The 17,602-nt window shown below is 41.5% G+C and overlaps 2 protein-coding genes across 4 annotated transcripts in view; both read right to left on the reverse strand.

The window, feature by feature from the left end:
* Nucleotides 1-3,673, reverse strand: part of LOC131919610 (store-operated calcium entry regulator STIMATE) — a 60,321-nt gene extending 56,648 nt beyond the window's left edge. The window contains exon 1 of the mRNA XM_059273942.1: nt 3,451-3,673. Within this exon, the coding sequence (XP_059129925.1) occupies nt 3,451-3,610 (160 nt within the window). The 5' untranslated portion in view covers nt 3,611-3,673. The remainder of the gene's footprint in view (nt 1-3,450) is intronic.
* Nucleotides 3,674-10,121: 6,448 nt separating this feature from the next.
* Nucleotides 10,122-17,602, reverse strand: part of Sfmbt1 (Scm like with four mbt domains 1) — a 115,696-nt gene continuing 108,215 nt past the window's right edge. For all 3 annotated transcript variants that reach the window (XM_059273944.1, XM_059273945.1, XM_059273943.1), the window contains 4 exons: nt 14,655-14,833; nt 14,230-14,475; nt 12,960-13,088; nt 10,122-11,913 (listed from right to left, as the gene is read on the reverse strand). In XM_059273944.1, coding sequence (XP_059129927.1) covers nt 11,773-11,913; nt 12,960-13,088; nt 14,230-14,475; nt 14,655-14,833 — 695 coding nt within the window. In that variant the 3' untranslated portion in view covers nt 10,122-11,772. The remainder of the gene's footprint in view (nt 11,914-12,959; nt 13,089-14,229; nt 14,476-14,654; nt 14,834-17,602) is intronic.

Consider the following 17,602-nt stretch of genomic DNA (forward strand, 5'->3'; position numbering starts at 1 on the left):
GTTGGTACAATCTGTATCCATTTCTACCAGCTTGCTAGTCCCCCCTATCTGTGGTGTGAAAAAACACAGGCAGATTTACCCAAGCTGTCAAAATGCTTGTTTTGTTAAAAGCCAATTGTGTCCACACTTCAGCTCAGAACCCTGACTGTGCATGGTGAAGGAAGCTTGAGTTTGCTCTGCACTCACAGTCCTGAGAGTAAACCCCCCCAAATGCTAACACACACAAGCCAACGCCGACCTTTGGCTGACAGCTAGCTGACTCTCCTACACTGGAACAGTTTGCCAAGCTCCACAACTGCTCAGCTACACTCTGCTGCAACCAGTCCGAGTGACTTCAGTGAGTCACAGACTCTGAGACAAAGACACCAAACAAGAGGAACTGTTTGGCAGGCAGATCATGACATAGCCTCTTGCTTAAAGTAGATATGTACATACTCAGTCAGTTTCATAACATCTCCAAAAACTCAGAGTGGCTAGAAACTTTATAATCTGGCTTGAGTTTGCTGGGCCTTCCCCACACAAGGGGCTCCCTAGCTGAAAGCTCTGGGAAATCCACCTACTTAATTCACAAAGTGATGCTGCCCATGAATATACCAGTGGTTGGTGGCCTCTAACAGTCTGCATGGTTATATAGAATGAAGAATAGGATACATACAGGACCTGGCATAGATGTCCTTAACTATCTAGTCTGAGTCAATCTGCAACTTCCAGACATAACAAAAGATGTCTATCAGAGCACCAGGGTAAGAACCCAAATTTTCCCTGGGTGATATTAAGATATATCCAAATTCTTCCTTCAGTACAAAGCCCACCCGTTCACACCAGGGTAGAAACACAGCAATGAGGGCAAAGTGATTTTATGCATAGAAAAAGAATAAACACAGCAGTCTGAGGATCCACTAAAACCAAGAATGTAAAGGGAGGAAACTTCACAGTCTGTCTGTCAGGCAGAGAAGTGAGTCTATCATACTACAGCAAGAGCTGGTCCAGCCAGAAAACAGAATAGTCCCTGTAGTCAGAACTGGGATAGGACCCAAGAGAGACACTGACTCCTCTGCCTTAAGGGACACAGTACCAGGAAGCGGAAGACCTGAAAGAGAACAGGAACTGTTAGTTCAAATTGTTCAGAAGAATCTAAAAGGCATTTAAAATGTGCCTGAAGATGATAAAGACGGGACTGCTAAAGTAAGGTGCCCCCACCCCAAGGGCTTCCAGTTGGGCTCTGGCCCAGAAGGCTGGCCCTGACTCCAGCAGCTCAGCCAGGCAGATTCTGTGACCAGGAAGGCAGACGTGGACTAACAGCTGGCAGATGTGCTTCCCCAGCAAAAATCAAGTCCAAAGTGTAAGGCAGCCCCTTAAGAATCCCTTCCTCTTCCTGGCTATTCAAAATGGAAAACCCCATAGCTGTATTTCAACAGGACCAAGAAATCTAAGCAATATGAAAGGTACTTCCCAAACTGGGTTGCAGTGGGTTGGACCTCCTGATTGTGCCACAGTCCCACCTTCTGGGCTTGTTCTACCTGCTTTGTGTGTCCAGGACAGAACCAGGTATGCATGGCCTTCCTAGTTCTTCTACACAGCATTCTGACTCTCACTGTCCAGGGCCCACTGGCCATGCTCATAAACTTCTTCCACACCAAGCTTTCCCCTGAACAGGAATCTACTTTCTCAGAATATGCTCACAGAAAGTACTAGCAACACTGGGATTTGTGCATAAACTCACACTGAAGATTAAGTAAAGAGGTGAGAGGGTCCCTGAAGACTTGCAGGGCCAGAATGGCCACTCTGAACACATTCACCCTGACAGTTCACATCTGCCCAGACATAATCGCCTTTCCCTCTCTGAATCACAAGTGTGAAACCCTAGGGGTCCCACCGGACCAACAGCACCAATCAAACCCACAGCCAGCTTCCACACTACAAAATCGCAGGTTTTGCATAATAAAAATGAGACCTATAGGTCCTTGAGAAAGGAATGGTGACTGGAGAACAGAAGGGGAAGAAGCCCCACTCATGGTATCTCAAAAACACATGTATATGCACTTGTCAGCAACAGAGTCTGGCTAAGTTGAAACCAACTGTGACTATGGGAACAAACGAGCATTGGGTCAGCAGAGAAAATGGCAAACACATGGGCAGTTAGGCACTTCTTGTTCAAGGCCAAGCAGCCAGAAAGAAAGAGTGGCCAGAATTAGAGGCTCTCCAGGGCCACTTGAAGCCTGGGAGAGTTTGCCCAAAGAAACCTCTTGTTATAAATAAGCAAGGCGAACCCTGCATCTGCATTCAGCTGCAGAAGCCCCCATCCCCCCAAACTGAAGAGCAGATGCTGCTGGAACTCCCCATTCTGACCACGGAGCAGTTTTGAGAACAAACCAGTTTTGGAATTAATGCTTCTTTAGTTATAACTCCCCTCTAACACATTACAGGGACACTCCAAGGCCTGTGTGCCAACAGAACCTCCATCCTTTAATAAGAGGGGGATGCCCATCAGGGAGACAACAGAACCTGCTAACTCCAGGGTACTAAAGGTCCTTACCCCATCCCACCGCACAAGGGCCAAATGCCCTTCTTTACTATCAAACTCTCAAGGAATAACTTTAGGCGACTTTGCATGGGAATTCTGAGACCGTCCCCAGACTTTCTAAGCCTCCTTCATCAAGCCAACCAGGATCTAAGAGTTTCACAGAAAAAGAGAGGAAATTTAAAATGTAAATAACAAACATGGTTTGGGAAGAACAGCCTGGGGAAACTTCAGATAAAACTTAAATAGGAAAGCTTGGGATAGAGCTGAACAGGTGGAAAAGAAAAAGGAAGACGAGACCAAGGTGGGGACCAAGGCAGTCCGAGAGGATCTTTCCTGAACAATGGAGGGAGTGTGACAGGAGGGTCGCGCGGCAATACGGGACCCGGACTGCACAGCCCTAACACTACAGGTGGGTGTGAGTGCGGGATTTATACGCCAACAGAGAGGGCAAGCCTTACGAGGGAAGGTTCAGGGAAGAGTCCAGCACTGAACTAGCAAGGACTGAAGGCTGCCTGTCTAAGAGCTCCGGGGAGGTTAAGAGGAGCCCCTGAGAAGAAGCTGAGAGCAGGGCCACCTTTCGGGGGGATCTCAGTCCATACCGGAAAGTGAGGTAACCTTAATTTGCGATGGCAAGGTGGGAGGGGACAGCTTTAGGCTGGCATCTGGTAAGAGAGAGGTCTAAGGTGGTGAGCTCAGGGCAGGGTCACTCCCGGCCAAAAGCTGCAGCGCTAAGCCCAAGAGTGTGAGGGTCCGGGACTCCCTTCTAGTCTGCGGATGCCCAGCACGGTCTCGCGGGAGAGGGAGGCGCCGCAGCTCTAGGGCCCGGTCCCCAGGCCGGAACTCTAGCGACAGGAGGGTCCCTGGGGTGGGGCTGGGCCCGCAGCTGGCGACGCGGGGCCAGGGAGGGGCTGGGGTCCCGGACTCACGCATCAATGTGCTGAAGGCCACGACGCCGAGCAGCCCCTGCAGGAAGATGCCGAAACTGTGCATGAGCGCGCCGCTTTCACAGCGGCCCGCCCCGGACGCGACCGTGGAGGCCGGCCCGCCAGGCAGTCCGCGGCTCACGTTCCCTCCCGGGCCTTGCATGACGGCCTGGCGGCAGGGCGCGAGGGACCGCGCCGCCCAGCCGCGACCCGGGACCCGGAGCTGGGAGCCGGTACCTCAGACCGCGGCCGCCTCCGCGCCGCGCGTAACCCGACGTCTGAGATCGTAGAGCTTGATTGGTCGGGCCAGGCGTGAGGCGGGCTTCGCCTCTCCAGGGGCGGGGCTCCGGTCCAGGCTGGGGGCGGGGCCGAGGGGACTCCCTTAGCAGGTAGACGAGCAGGAGAGCAGGACTGTGTGAAAGGGAATCATCAGAACCCTGTGCTCCAGGTCGTGAGGATAGCGTCAGAGACAGTGATTAAGCCTGTCGTTAAATCCCTTTCCCCTCCAAGATGAATTATTTATTTATTTATTTATTTATTTATTTATTTATTTATTTATTTATTTGGTTTTTCGAGACAGGGTTTCTCTGTGTGGTTTTGGTGCCTGTCCTGGATCTCACTCTGTAGACCAGGCTGGCCTCGAACTCACAGAGATCCTCCTGGCTCTGCCTCCTGAGTGCTGGGATTAAAGGCGTGCGCTACCACCGCCTGGCGCAAGGTGAATCTTTTATGCTCTGGACAACTTACTAAAAATACTCATAGATTTTGCCCCCAGATTCGGATTCACTACTTCAGAAGTGGAGCCCAATAACCTGCAGCTACATTGTGCTGAAGCATGGTGCTGAGTGCAACAATCTCACACTGAGTCTTCTTGCCATGCCAGGCATTGAGGGTTCTACTTCCCGTGGCCAAACGCCAGATTTGATTCATTACTCAAAGATTTAAGGTGAGTCGTTCCCCCACCATTTACATAATTTGTGGGGTTTTTGTTGTTTTGAAACAGGCTTTTATGTAGCCCAGGCTGTCCTCAAACTTAAAACAAGTAAGTGTAAAACAAAGATGGCTTTGAACTTCTGAGCCCCCTTGCCTGCACATCCCAAGTGCTGGGATTTCAGGTCTGTGACACCACAGCCTGATTTTGCTGTTTTGTTTGAGATGGGGATCTTGTTGAGTTACCTGGGATGATTTGGAACTTCTGGACTCAAATGATCCTTCCATGTCTGTCTCCAAGGAGCTATGACTACAGTTCAGTGCCACTCCACTTGGCACCTTTTTTAATTTAATGGTTACTTCAGCATCTTTTACTTTATAGAAATATAGTGAGTTTAAATGAAAAGTCAATATGTACATGTCCCTACTTTGTTCACTTATGAGGTACAACTACAAATTGAATTTTTTTTTTTATTTGTTTGAGACAGAGTCTGGAACTTGTTATGTAGACCAGGATTTGCCAGCCTCTGTCTCAAGGCATATGCCACCACACCCAGCCTGATTTCCTGTTTTTTGTTGTTTTTTTTAAAATACTAATGATGGATATTTGATGATCTCCAATATACCAGTGTGCAGACAGACACCTACTTAACTCTTACTACCTGGGCTCCTAGACTTCACTGGTGTCTCTCTACACTCCTCTTGGTGCTCGAGAGCCCCGACTTTCCTGCTCCGTGTCAATGGACATGTGTGTGGTCTACATTTGTTGGACAATAAATATCTCAAAATAAATTTCTCCAAGAATGTCTAATTATCAAAGAGGGCTAAATGCTATTCAAAGATTTCCTGGTTAGCAGGAATATCAACTCTGTAATTCAGAAAAAAGTGCAATTCTCCATCCTCTCACAATCTACTCATACAGCCTTCCAAGGGTATGGAGGCCGTTCCCTATTGCTGCCCAATGAACTGCTGCTCAAGCTTCAAGCCCACCTGACCTCCACATCCCCACGGTGCTTTCCCTTTCCTTGTGATACTTTTCAGACTGTTAGCTCACACAGCTGTCTCTCCGACCTCTGAAGATGAGCTTCCTGAAAGCACAACTAGTCTTGATTAACTCCTGAAACCAACAGATTTAGCACACAACAAACATACATTTAACTGGATTTCAACTTATAAATTTTAAAATGCTCCATAAATTTATTGACCATGGGGGAAAAGATTAAGAAAATAAATGGATATGGGAAACTTAAAATTGCATTATTCCCTTTAAGTCCAAGAAGGATCTTATATAAAAGCGCTTAACAGTTACAGTTCATGTTCAGGGAGAACCAGAGAGTGTATCTTAAAGCAGAAGAGATTGTGACTGGGCATGAGATTATTAGTTGCAGCCCTCAGAAGGTGTAGGGGGTTGGGTGGTGGTGCAGGCCTTTAGTCCCAGCACTCAGGAGGCAGAGGCAAGTGGATCTCTGAGTTTGAAGCCAGCCTGGTCTACAGAGCGAGTTCTAGGAGAGCCAGGACTACACAGAAAGCTCATCTCAAAACAAACAAACAAACAAAACCCCTAAAAACAAAAAAAAAGATTATTAGTTACTTGAAGACAGAGTTTAAGAAAAATTGCACATAGAGCTGAAAAGTGCAGTCTGGGACAAAACACTGTTCTGTCATTCAGATGTGGATGATTCTAAGGCCCACAGAGAACAAAAGACAGAGGATTCTGCTCAACCTATCTCCTCTTAGTAACTTAAAAAAATTATCTAAATCCAGAAGGGATAGCAAAAGACGGGGGGCTTCTAGAGTTTTATTCAAGTAGGAAGGGCCTCTTTTACTCATTTCAGAAATGACTCTCTGATGCCCCACTAGAAAGAGTTTGGAAGAATGTACTCTAGCAAAAGCCTTTCTTACTATAAAATTAGCACAAATGAAGTTAAAGAGATTAATACCTGTTTATAATTTTCTCACAACCACCTAAAACTGTCATATCACAAATTTATTATAAACTTATTTGCCAAAAAGAAAGAAAAACACGCATATATTCATTCAAAACAGTTTTGTTTTGTTTTTAATCCTTTAAAATTATAACCATCAAACTTGATGGGAGTTATTTTTAATAAGTATTCTAGTGCATATTTCTCCTTAAATGTACTTGGTCTTCAATGCATAAATTTTTAAATTAAAAGGAAAAACAGCAAGCAGGAAGGATACAATGCCAAAAGCATTTCATTTTGTTCCAAACACGCAACTTATTTTTGTTTTTTTGGCTTGTTTTTTAAAAGTAAAAATACATTAAACAAGGTGCATTACTTGCAAGGAGAGATTATTGGAGAGAGGCCTAAGGATAGAGCTGGATCTGGCCTGGAGTCCCATCCTGGCAGGCCTCTGATTGTCATTAGAGAAAATTCAACTAAAAGAAGAGGAGGGAGGTGAGAGGAAAAACAAATGAGCACTCAGAGTCTCAAGAGAAGCATTCAAACTACCTTTCCCAGTATCTTACAAAAGGGACTAGAGACTGCTCCTTCACCTCTGCCCAAGCTTTGTAAACTTCTGTCTCCTCCACTAAGCATCTGCTTTGTGATCTGAGTTGCCCTTAAAGTCTGTAACCTTCAACATTCTGTGACCACCTCTATTCTGCAAAGCTAGACCTAGAATAAACCATACAGGAACCCTGAAAACTGTCCCTCTCACACACATCAGCAATGGGGACACTCTTTCACTGTCAGTATCTCCCTTCCCTCCTCCCTGTGGCTCAGCTCTGCACTTCCCTGCTGGTAGTGACAACTGTCTGGTGAATCTGTTGCTTGTCTCCTATTCACAGCACTTCACTGTGGTAGGCCATAATACCATACCAGATTAGTCAGAAAAAGCATTAGTTTTAGACCTACTTTCCTATCCCCTACCTCCTCTACAAACCTTCACTCCTGTTTTTGCAGGTTCCTGTGAAATTCTGACTTCCTAAACACAGTAGCAAGAAAATCAATATGCACTGCATTTAATACCCACTACCTTTATGTTTCATACTTAAGGCTGCTCCCAGAGCCAAGTTACCTGTGTGGCTGAAGACAAGCACCGAGGAAAACAAGCCCCAAGTGACTGGACCTGGAACCAGATCCATTTGGACTAGACTCTGGGTTTAGAATTCTTGCAACTAAACTCTAGGTCAATAGGTAGCTTACTAGGATAAATTCAAATTCCCCAAGTATATACATTCTTATACAAAGCAATCACCAAAATTCATGAATAAAACATTTAAAATGGAAAAGCCAATGCCAGGAAAGTGATGGTTACTTCTTGGTTGTACAGGAGGCTCTGTCCTTACAGAGTTTCTAATCCAACACCAGGGCTACAAGACACGTAAGTACAAAGGTCCTCAGACCGGAGACATCCAAATCTACAAAGGGAGTATCTCTTTCGCCCAAGTTTTATACTTCACTTCTGTGATGTGCTTTCTTACTTCAAAAGGACAACACAAGTCCTATTGATAAAATGGATCATTTAGGGACTTGTATGAATTTGCACACACATGGAATATATCCAGTATGTAAGACAAGTTCAAACTCAATGTGTGTTTCCACATTCTTTCCAGCACTTCTGGCAATCAATGAAACCAGAAAAGAATCTCTTCAATGTAAGTTTTTGGTGAGAAGTATCAAGTAAGAATAAGCATCAGTGATAGTTTTTACAATGATTTTACATTGCTGTTACCTTTCATTTAGATCCCCTTGATGTGCTGTGTGTCTTGAAAACAGTGTTGGCTTGAGAGGGTGGGGTGTTTTGAGTCCTACCTGCCTTAAGCTATATTCAGGCATCCCATTAATAACCAACTTGGTTCTCAAGAACATGTAAAATGTACTCAAGTCTTCAGGAAGTTTGGGTCTAATGCCCTTTCCCTAACAGTGAAAATAATTTTACTTCTAGGAAAAGAAACATACAAAGGTCACAGTCTGAAGTGGTTTTCTATTCCTGCCTCTATCATAATTCAAAAAATATTTACCAAGATCATCTCTTCTAGAGGTTGGCTAGTACCCTTCCTTGAGACATATTATAAACACAGGGAACCAAGTGCATTGCTAAAGAAAGACTAAAGATAGAATTCAAAGGCTCCATTAATGCTTTCCTATATTTGAAAAGGATGAAGATGGCTCACAAAGGAAAATAGCAGTCACAAGAAACCAATAAAATATAGTCAAAACATCAGGGCCAATCTGCACACACAAGTCAAAGTTTCTCCTAAAGGACCAACAAAGCTGTAAAGTCTAGTTTAAGTCAGTTTACTTTTCAGGTCTAGGAGGATAATGGAGTCCATTCATGTGTTTCTAAGTTTGTCAACCCAGGTTAAAGATGGATCACAATAAACTTGCCTACAGACAAGCTGTGAGATCAACTGCAGACGAACTCCAGACAACATACTTCTAACCAATTTATGAGCTTGACTTCCTTGTCACACACAAATGTGCAACATATAAGCCCCTTACCCCAACAATGCAAGCTATTACCAAGCTTAAAACATCTGAGAATCATCATAATTGAACCATCACTGCTACCCAGCCTAACCCTAGCATCTTAGTTATCTAACTTACTATCTTACTTGTCTAAATAGAAAAAAAAAAAAAACAACCAAAAAACCACAGTCTCATATAGTCCAGGCTAGCCCAGAATTCACTATGTAGCTGAGGATGATCTTGAACTTCTGATCTTCATTTCCACTTCCCAAGTGATGGGATTAGAGGTATGTATCACCATACCCAATTTGGGATTAGAATTTTATACTTTAAAAAGTCCTCTGCAAAATTCTCATATAATTATCCTTTTATATGTGACACCTGGGAGGAGGGATGGGGTTGATAATTCTTTTTTTGTTTTGTTTTGTTTTTTTGAGACAGGGTTTCTCTGTGTAGCTTTGGAACCTGTCCTGGGACTCACTCTGTAGACAAGGCTGGCCTTGAACTCACAGAGATCCGCCTGGCTCTGCCTCCTGAGTGCTGGGATTAAAGGCGTGCACCACCACACCGGGCTCCATAATTCTTCTTTAATGTGACTATCAAGTATACTGTACCCAAATAAGAGTGCAAGAAACATTTAAGGATACCCTCCTCACTTGTCTAATTTATGACTGGCCTTTCTACAGGAAAAAGGAGAGACTGAATAATTATGGTACAGTCAGACAAGACTGTTGTGTTCCAACCCTCCCCTACTCAGGATTATGTAGGGCCATGTGCTTCACCTTTTCAGACACAATACCTGTCATCTCTGACAGTTCTACATTCTGTCATCTTTGAGGTCAAGAAGAAAGACATAATAACACAGTCACCACTGTCACCCTTCCTTTTACTAAGACGACAATGTGAGATCCTACAGGCATCGGTTTTATGAGGCCCCCCTTTTGTACTAGTGACTTGACTGTGGAGGTCTGGGGAAATTCTAGGAAGACAGCCACTCCAAATCAGCCTGCCAATACTAGCTGTTTCCGAGTGTCAAGTATGCTTCTCTCCCAGGGTCACGAAACACTCAAGTTTTTAAAAGCTGGATCTCTAAGTAAGCTCAAATAATGAGCTGTTACTTAGATGCAGCTTCTTCCAGATACACCTGTTGGTAACAATATGAAGAGTTACTGTGTGAAGACTTGGTTGGAGGGCTTCAATTAAAGTGGTTCAAGACTTATCCAATGAAGAACAGGATCCAGACTACAGACTTTCCCAGTGTCCATAAAAACAAATGGGGGTTGAGGTAAGAAAAAAAAAAAATCACAATTTAAATTTGTAATATTACCTTATATTTGTATAGTTGTTCAGAATTTACTCAGTTTGCAGTTTTAAAACATTTTCAATTCTTGAGGAAAAATGCTTAGGGTATAAATCTGTAAAGAGATTAGGGTAACCCCAAAATAAATAAATAAATAAATAATTAACAAGGAAAACATTTAAAGGAGGCAACCTGTGTATGTATGTCTTTCCTTACTCATGGATAGTATAGCAAGTGCTATTCTTCTAGAATAGCTAACAATGTCATTATAAGTGAAAATTCACCTAGAGTTTCATGTCAACTAGAATTTAATTGAAAAAAAAATTCAAAGAATGAGCTACTGAATGAGAATCCTCAGACTGTAAATTACATTAAATTTAAATTGGTTTAACTGCAGACAGGTATACACATGGCTGAACAGAGGCTAACAGACTCCACCACCACCTCTCTCATCGAAGTACCAACCAACTCTGATTGGCTTTCCAGATAAGACAAGATCTGGGACATTTGGGGTGGTGCAGTCATGGACCCCATAACTACTTCTCAATACTTATCATGGAGGACACTGCTAACAAACTCCATACTTTGCGCCACCCCCAAAGCCACATTTTCTCTGCTGTGCTTCTACCTGGACACATCTAGAAAATTGGAAAATGGGCTTTACAGTGGATCCAAACACCACCTACTGATTTTCACTGAGAGTAGAGACTCCAGAAATGAAACAGAGGTAGTCAAACAACTCTAGAGAAAAATGAACATAAAATAAAAGCCACTTAAGTATCTTTCAAAACTAATAGGGAGAAGTAATTAAACTGAAATACCATACATTAGTCTTTGTGAGGCCGCCTAACAAAGGTGGCCAAAACTGGGTCAAGATGAAGGAAATAACAGTAGAATTCTTAGGACAAATTGGTTAAGAGATTGGTGTAAGTGCCAAAAGGATATCTTTAAGAAAGCAGACAGGGCCTTCTCTAACTTCTGTCACAGATTTAGCATTCAGCTTAAAAATGGCATCATACAAAAATGTCACTCATGGCTGTAAGCGCATTCATCAACAGAGGTAGTAAACAAAGGAACTCCTAAGAATAGATTTTAAAATGGATCAAAGTGTAGACTATACATTCAAAACCTTAGAGCCACATAATCATCCCCAAAATGAACTGCTTTAATTTAAAAAAAAGAAAAAAGAAAAAGAAAAAGCTTAAAAAACACAATGACAATGAAGCACTGATGTGCCTTAGGCACAGTCCCAAATCAGTGCTGACTTAAAGCTGTGTCCTCTTTTCAAGAAAGAGAAAGCAGAGAACAAAGTTCAATCTACAGTGGGAAGGAATAGAATGAAAATAACCAAACTGGTGCTGTCCAGATCACTCTCTGTTTTCCCATTCATGGGAACTCATGTTTTTAAGGTGTTTTTTTCTTCTCACAACTTTTTTAACTGCAATCTTCTGAACAGAAGTTCGTATTTCCACTGTAGGACAGCCATTTTTGTGCTGTTTTCGCTTCCTCAGTGTGGGTCCTCCTTCCCTGAAAGTGCAAAGAAAGCAAGCCAACATTTGCAGGGCTGACAGCCCCAGGACTCCTGCAACCACCTGCAGAGCATGGTAAAGGGTTTGCTGCACTGTGCTTCAAAGACCCAGCTCACTCTGCTTGTCCTTCTCAGTTGGCAAACTGCTCATAAAAAGCAAACTTGATCCTCTCTATGTGATGGCAAAGCTTGATGGCAGGGCCCAACTTTAAGTCCATGCACTCTTGAACAGTGGGAAGGGTAAGGAGCAGAAGGGCCTGCCCATCGATTTCCTGTTGAGGACAAAGAACAAAGTGTCTGTGATGTGCACACAAACGCTGCTCCTCCGTGACTGCCCTACTTGCGCTATCACAACTACAGTTCTCTGCTTCCCTGTATTAATTAGTTTCCCCTTCTAAAAAGGGCCCAAGTCTGTCACCCTGAGAAGCTTTCAGAGTTAGTAATAAATCCTACTATAGCCTTGAGAATCTAATCTACAGATTCTGCTCAACAGAAATTCAGTATCTGTGAAGCCCTGTAACTAACAACTAATTGTGAAAAGGAAACAGACTTTTAAAGGACTCTATTTTTTTTTCTTTCCTTTTTTTTTTTTTTTTTTTTTTTTGAGACAGGGTTTCTTTGTTTAATAGCCCTGGCTGTCCTGGAACTCTTTTGAAGACCAGGCTGGCCTAGAACTTAAGAGATCCAACTGTCTCTGCTTCCTGAGTGCTGAAATTAAAGGCGTACAAGACCATGCCTGGCTAAAGGACTCTTTCTAAATCTAAAACTATATGAAAATACTAACTATAACTAATGTTCTCCTACCTTATAAAATTCATAAAAACCTTCAAAGATGATCAGGCCTTTGTTTTACTTTTTAGACATGGTCTCACTGTGTAGCCTCCACTTCACTATGTAGCCCAGGCTGGCCTCCAACTTGTGAGCTTCCTCCCTCAACTATCCAAGCACTGAGGTCATAGATGCTGTTTTGAATAGCACTACATCTTCTGTCTTCCATAACTATTTGCGGTCATCACTCTAGAGCCTGGCATATTAAAGATGCTAACTTTTTTTAAAAAAAGGCATCAAATCATTATTTTTAATTAATATATGGCCAATTTTAAGTTATTTAAATATTTATAGGATAGAATTAAATTTCGAGGGAAAACAAAGCAATAATCTGCTGCAATTATGGTACAAGTCATACGAGTAACAGAAGGGAACTACAACAATCTTTTGTACCAAAATAGTTTTCTAAATCTTGTACTTTTTGTCTATTATACGCATAGTTCTTTGCCAAACAGACATTATTATTACAGGTTATGCTAGTCATGATTACCTGGTCAAGGAATATTCTTGCCAGTGGAGCACAGTCAGTGGACCTGATGAACCGCACAACGTCTGCCACGCTCCATTTCAGTGGGTTACTGTCCAGGTGAAGCCTTTCGTCAACTTCAATCCTTATTTCCTTCATTCCCAACAACAAGATCAAACCAAATGGTATAAGCGCTAACATTTTAAAAACGTCTCCCCAAAGAAATTCAATAATCTATCAAGACAGGATTTAAAGTAGCCTTAAGACTAACATCCTCCATTCCCCTATTCTCCCTCTCTCGGACTGATTTCTTCCAGCAAAGATGACAAAGAGGCCTACATGCATTAGCTATTTGGGGAATATAATATGAATTTTATTGTATTTATATTTCAAATGTGTCTCTGGACTGTTTTGGCTGTCCTCTGAGTAGGATGCTAGAACAAATGGTATTTCAAATGAGAGCAAGAAGAAGAAATCTTTTATTGCTCCTGTTACTCGGACATTTTAAAAGCCCAGTTTAAAACAGTAATTGTGTTTGTTTTAGAGGGGTTTCATGTTGCCCAGGATAGCTTTGAACGCATCCCCTGCCTCCAGCTCCCAAGTACTGGGATTACAGAGTATGTCACCACACCAGTTTTATACTGTGATGGGAATTAAACATAGGGCTTCATGCATGCTAGGCAAGCACTCTACCAGCTCTAAAATAATAAGTGTAACATTCAGTATTATATAGGTCATACAATGTGCATAGTAAATATGCTAAACAAGACTGCTTAATGAGAAATAAATGGGTGAATAATTTGTTTCTAGAAAACTACACATATCATAAAAAATTATTTAAACAACACTTTTGCTTAAACCAAATGGCAGATTACAAATAAACTATCAATGAAACTTTTTCTTTTTACTTAAAACCAGCAGCTTGAGAATGTCCCTTCATAAATAATCTTCAAACAATTCTTGAAGCACATGAAGACCACAGCTTTGAGGATCACTTTATTCTCTTTTTTTAAAGATTTACTTGTATTTGTATTTGTGTGTGCATGCACACCGTACCCAAAGGGACCAGAAGAGGACATCCAAACTGGAATTCCAGGCAATTTTGTGGGACATCCTGCCATGGGTGCCCCAGAAGAGCAGGAAGCTGAACCATCTCTCCAACTCCTGGGGATCAACTGAAAAGGACCCTACAAATTCTTCTAAGTTTATATGGAAAGAAGTGGAATGCTAGCACCATAAATGATAGATTGTAAAGGGAAATGAAAAGATTTTTTTTTTCTTTTAAACAAGGTACCTTTGGTGAAGGAGGCTTATTTTCCTCATCTGAGAATGAAGGAGTGCGGAGTTCCTTTTTACTCATCTCTGTGTCTGGGGGTAGTGGGGTGGGCATCTCATTCTGGGTGGGAGAAGGGGAGCATGATTTTTTTTCTGACACTTCGGATTCTTCCTGTAATTCATCCTGTTGTTCGGATGCACTATCCTCACTTAGAGAATCATCATCTCCATCATCTGCATCATCCTCATCTTCACCCCCACTGCCCTAGAGGAAAAGGAGAGAAATCTCACTGAAACTCAGGACAAAGCAGTAGTCACTGGACCACAAAATCATCTACTGACCAGAGACTGAGATGACAAAAATGTGCAGGCACTATGTGTACAGACTGTAAAGTAGTGGTCATTTGGCTCCTACAAAGGACAGATATGTCACAGATCTCATACCTGGGGTGAGCCCACTGGGGTATTGTCAACAGACGCAGAAGCGCGTTTCTTCTTATGCACAAAAATATTTTTCCTCCTTTTTCTCTTCTTATTGGCTTTTTTCAGGGCACAAGCTAAATTACTATGACCACCAGGTGGCCTTCCAATTCTTTTATTTTTCTTCTTTCCATAATAGTGTGCTAAATACAAATGACCAAAAAGAAGGAAAAAAGTAGCTTCATTATTGTTGTGTACCTCAAAACCACAGGATTTCATTAGCACAGCAGAAAATGGGTATACTACATTTGTAGTTTAAATTCCATACATTGGAATAAGCAGAGAAATACATAATTTGATTTTTGTACTAACATGTAAAAATGTAAACAATCCTCACTTTATCAAGGCAGACAACATCTCCATCAATACAGAGAGGGCCCCAGTCATTTGCAGGGTAACCTCTTTTCTAATTCCTTCAATGCATATGAACTTGCTCTCTGCAGCACCATGCAGTAGGCAATGCTTTATAAATTGCTTCTTTCATACACTACGATTCATTTTTGTCTCATCTGTGCTGTATATATAACATTTAAGTAGCTCATTCTTTATGTTGGTGAGTAGGATTCTATTATAAAGATGTACCCATTCATTGATTTCACTGTTGATGTGCACTTGGGCTATATCCAGGTTTTGACCATAATTAATAAAGTTGTAATGAACAGCTCAGGTTCTTTGCAAGAGCAGTAAGTGCTCTTAGCCACAAAGCTATTTCTTTAGCCTCTCAAACAGGGCTCAAACAGGGTGTGTTTTCATTGTTTTACACAAATACCTAATAATTAACCTGCTGATGTTTTAAACAATTTAGTGTGTGTGTGTGTGTGTGTGTGGGAAGGGAATTTCTCATTGTAGCTTAAAAAAATAACAATTACATAGATTTACGTGGTACATCATGACAACCCAATATATTTGTATAATATGTAATGATAAGATCGGGTTAAACAATATAGATTTCACTTTAAACGTTTATTTTTTGTATTACTAACATTTGAAATCCTCTCTACTAAGTATTTTAAATATATAATTAAATGTTGCCAAAAGTTAGCCTTCCATATGATCAGTCTAAGAAATATCTCCAAGAATACCTCCTTTGTCTTAAAGGAGGTAGATGGTATTCCTGGGCATCATCAGACCTCTGTCCTGGGGCCTCTACACACAAAGGTGCACACGAACATAAAAAGTTACCCCTCCAATCCTACTGCATTGTTGTACCAGCAAACAACCACTCTCCATCCCCACCACCTGCACATTCTTCCCAGGCTCTGGTAAGCAAGTACTATTCTATTACTAACTTTAGCTCCCACATAGAAATGGGGACACTTGGTATTTTTCTTCATGTGTCTGATTTGTTTCTCTTATCGTAACATCCCTAAGTTCTACCCATGTTACTACAAATCTCAAACTTCTGTCTCCCAAGTAACAAAGTCTACTGAGCCATTTTCATGTGCTTACTGCACATTTGTATAAGATCATCTTCCATGATGTTCGTGCAAGCCTTTCATTGTTTAAAACTGTCTTCTTTTTACTTTATTTAAAAAAACAAAAAAAAAAGTGACACTGTGGATTGAACCCAAGATTAGACAAGTACCCCACCACTGAGTTGTAATCGCTTTTTATTTTTTATTTAATATTTAAAAAAATTACTGAGAAAAATTCACATATAAAATTCACCCGGTGGGCCGGGCGGTGGTGGTGCACGCCTTTAATCCCAGCACTCGGGAGGCAGAGCCAGGCGGATCTCTGTGAGTTCGAGGCCAGCCTGGACTACCAAGTGAGTCCCAGGAAAGGCGCAAAGCTACACAGAGAAACCCTGTCTCGAAAAACCAAAAAAAAAAAAAAAAAAAAAAAAAAATTCACCCGGTGGACTGTTTACTGGCTTCAGTGCAGTAATTGCTGTGTGAAATCATCAACACTAATTCTAGACATGTTACTATTTTTTTTATTTTAATTGAACCAAAATTCATATAACATAGAAATAGCTATTTTAAGTATACAATTCAGTGGTAGTTAGCATATTCAAAATGGCATGTGGCTATCTGCTCTCCATCATCTCATAACTTCCCTTTTTATTACTGAGTTGTGGAAATTCATAACATGTTCTGGAGAGAATTCTTGGCTGGATACACACATATTTCCCCAATATCATGGTTTGGCTTCCTCTTTTTAAAATGGCATTATTCAAAAAACAAAGTTTTCCATTTTGGTGTTCTTATGTTTCCTTTATGTCATCAGTATTTCTGGGTCCTCACTAAGAAATCTTTGCTTGTCTTGAGGTCTTGAGACTACTCTTGCTTTTTTCTAGAAGCTCTTTAGTTTCAGTTTTACATAAGGCATCTATATGTCTATATAAGTCTAAAATTAACTTTTTATATTGTATGATGGAGGAGTCTGGTTTTCATTTTTCTATTTGGATATCCACTGTTACTGGTACCATATTAAATTGAGTTCTTTCTTCACAGTTTGTCACCCTTGTTGAAATCATTTGATCTTCTAAGTTTCACTTTATTTCTAGGTCCTCTATTTCAACCCACTATTTCATTCTACTCTTTAACATTTATATTTCTGAATGACTACAACTGTCTTTTATGGTTAAAAAAGAGTAAGGCCTTCAACATTATTTGTGTTCTTTTTTCAGGATTCAAAGTTTGGGTATTCTAAATACTTCTTATTTTTCTTTAAAATTTAGAATATAGAGACAAAAACATGCAACAGCTGACATAGTGGTATGTGCCTATAATCCCCGTAACTGGAGGGCGGAGAAAGGTGAACTGGAAGTTTGAGGCAACCCAAAGCTACCTAGTTTTAGGTCAGTCAGGGCTACACAGAAAGAGTGTTTCAAAACAAGAGCTGGGCATGGTACTGCACACCTGGGCTACATACTAAGACCTTGTTTGAAAAAATAAACCAAAGCCAAA

The sequence above is a fragment of the Peromyscus eremicus genome, chromosome 9 (assembly GCF_949786415.1).
Source record: "Peromyscus eremicus chromosome 9, PerEre_H2_v1, whole genome shotgun sequence".
Taxonomy (NCBI): Eukaryota; Metazoa; Chordata; class Mammalia; order Rodentia; family Cricetidae; genus Peromyscus; species Peromyscus eremicus.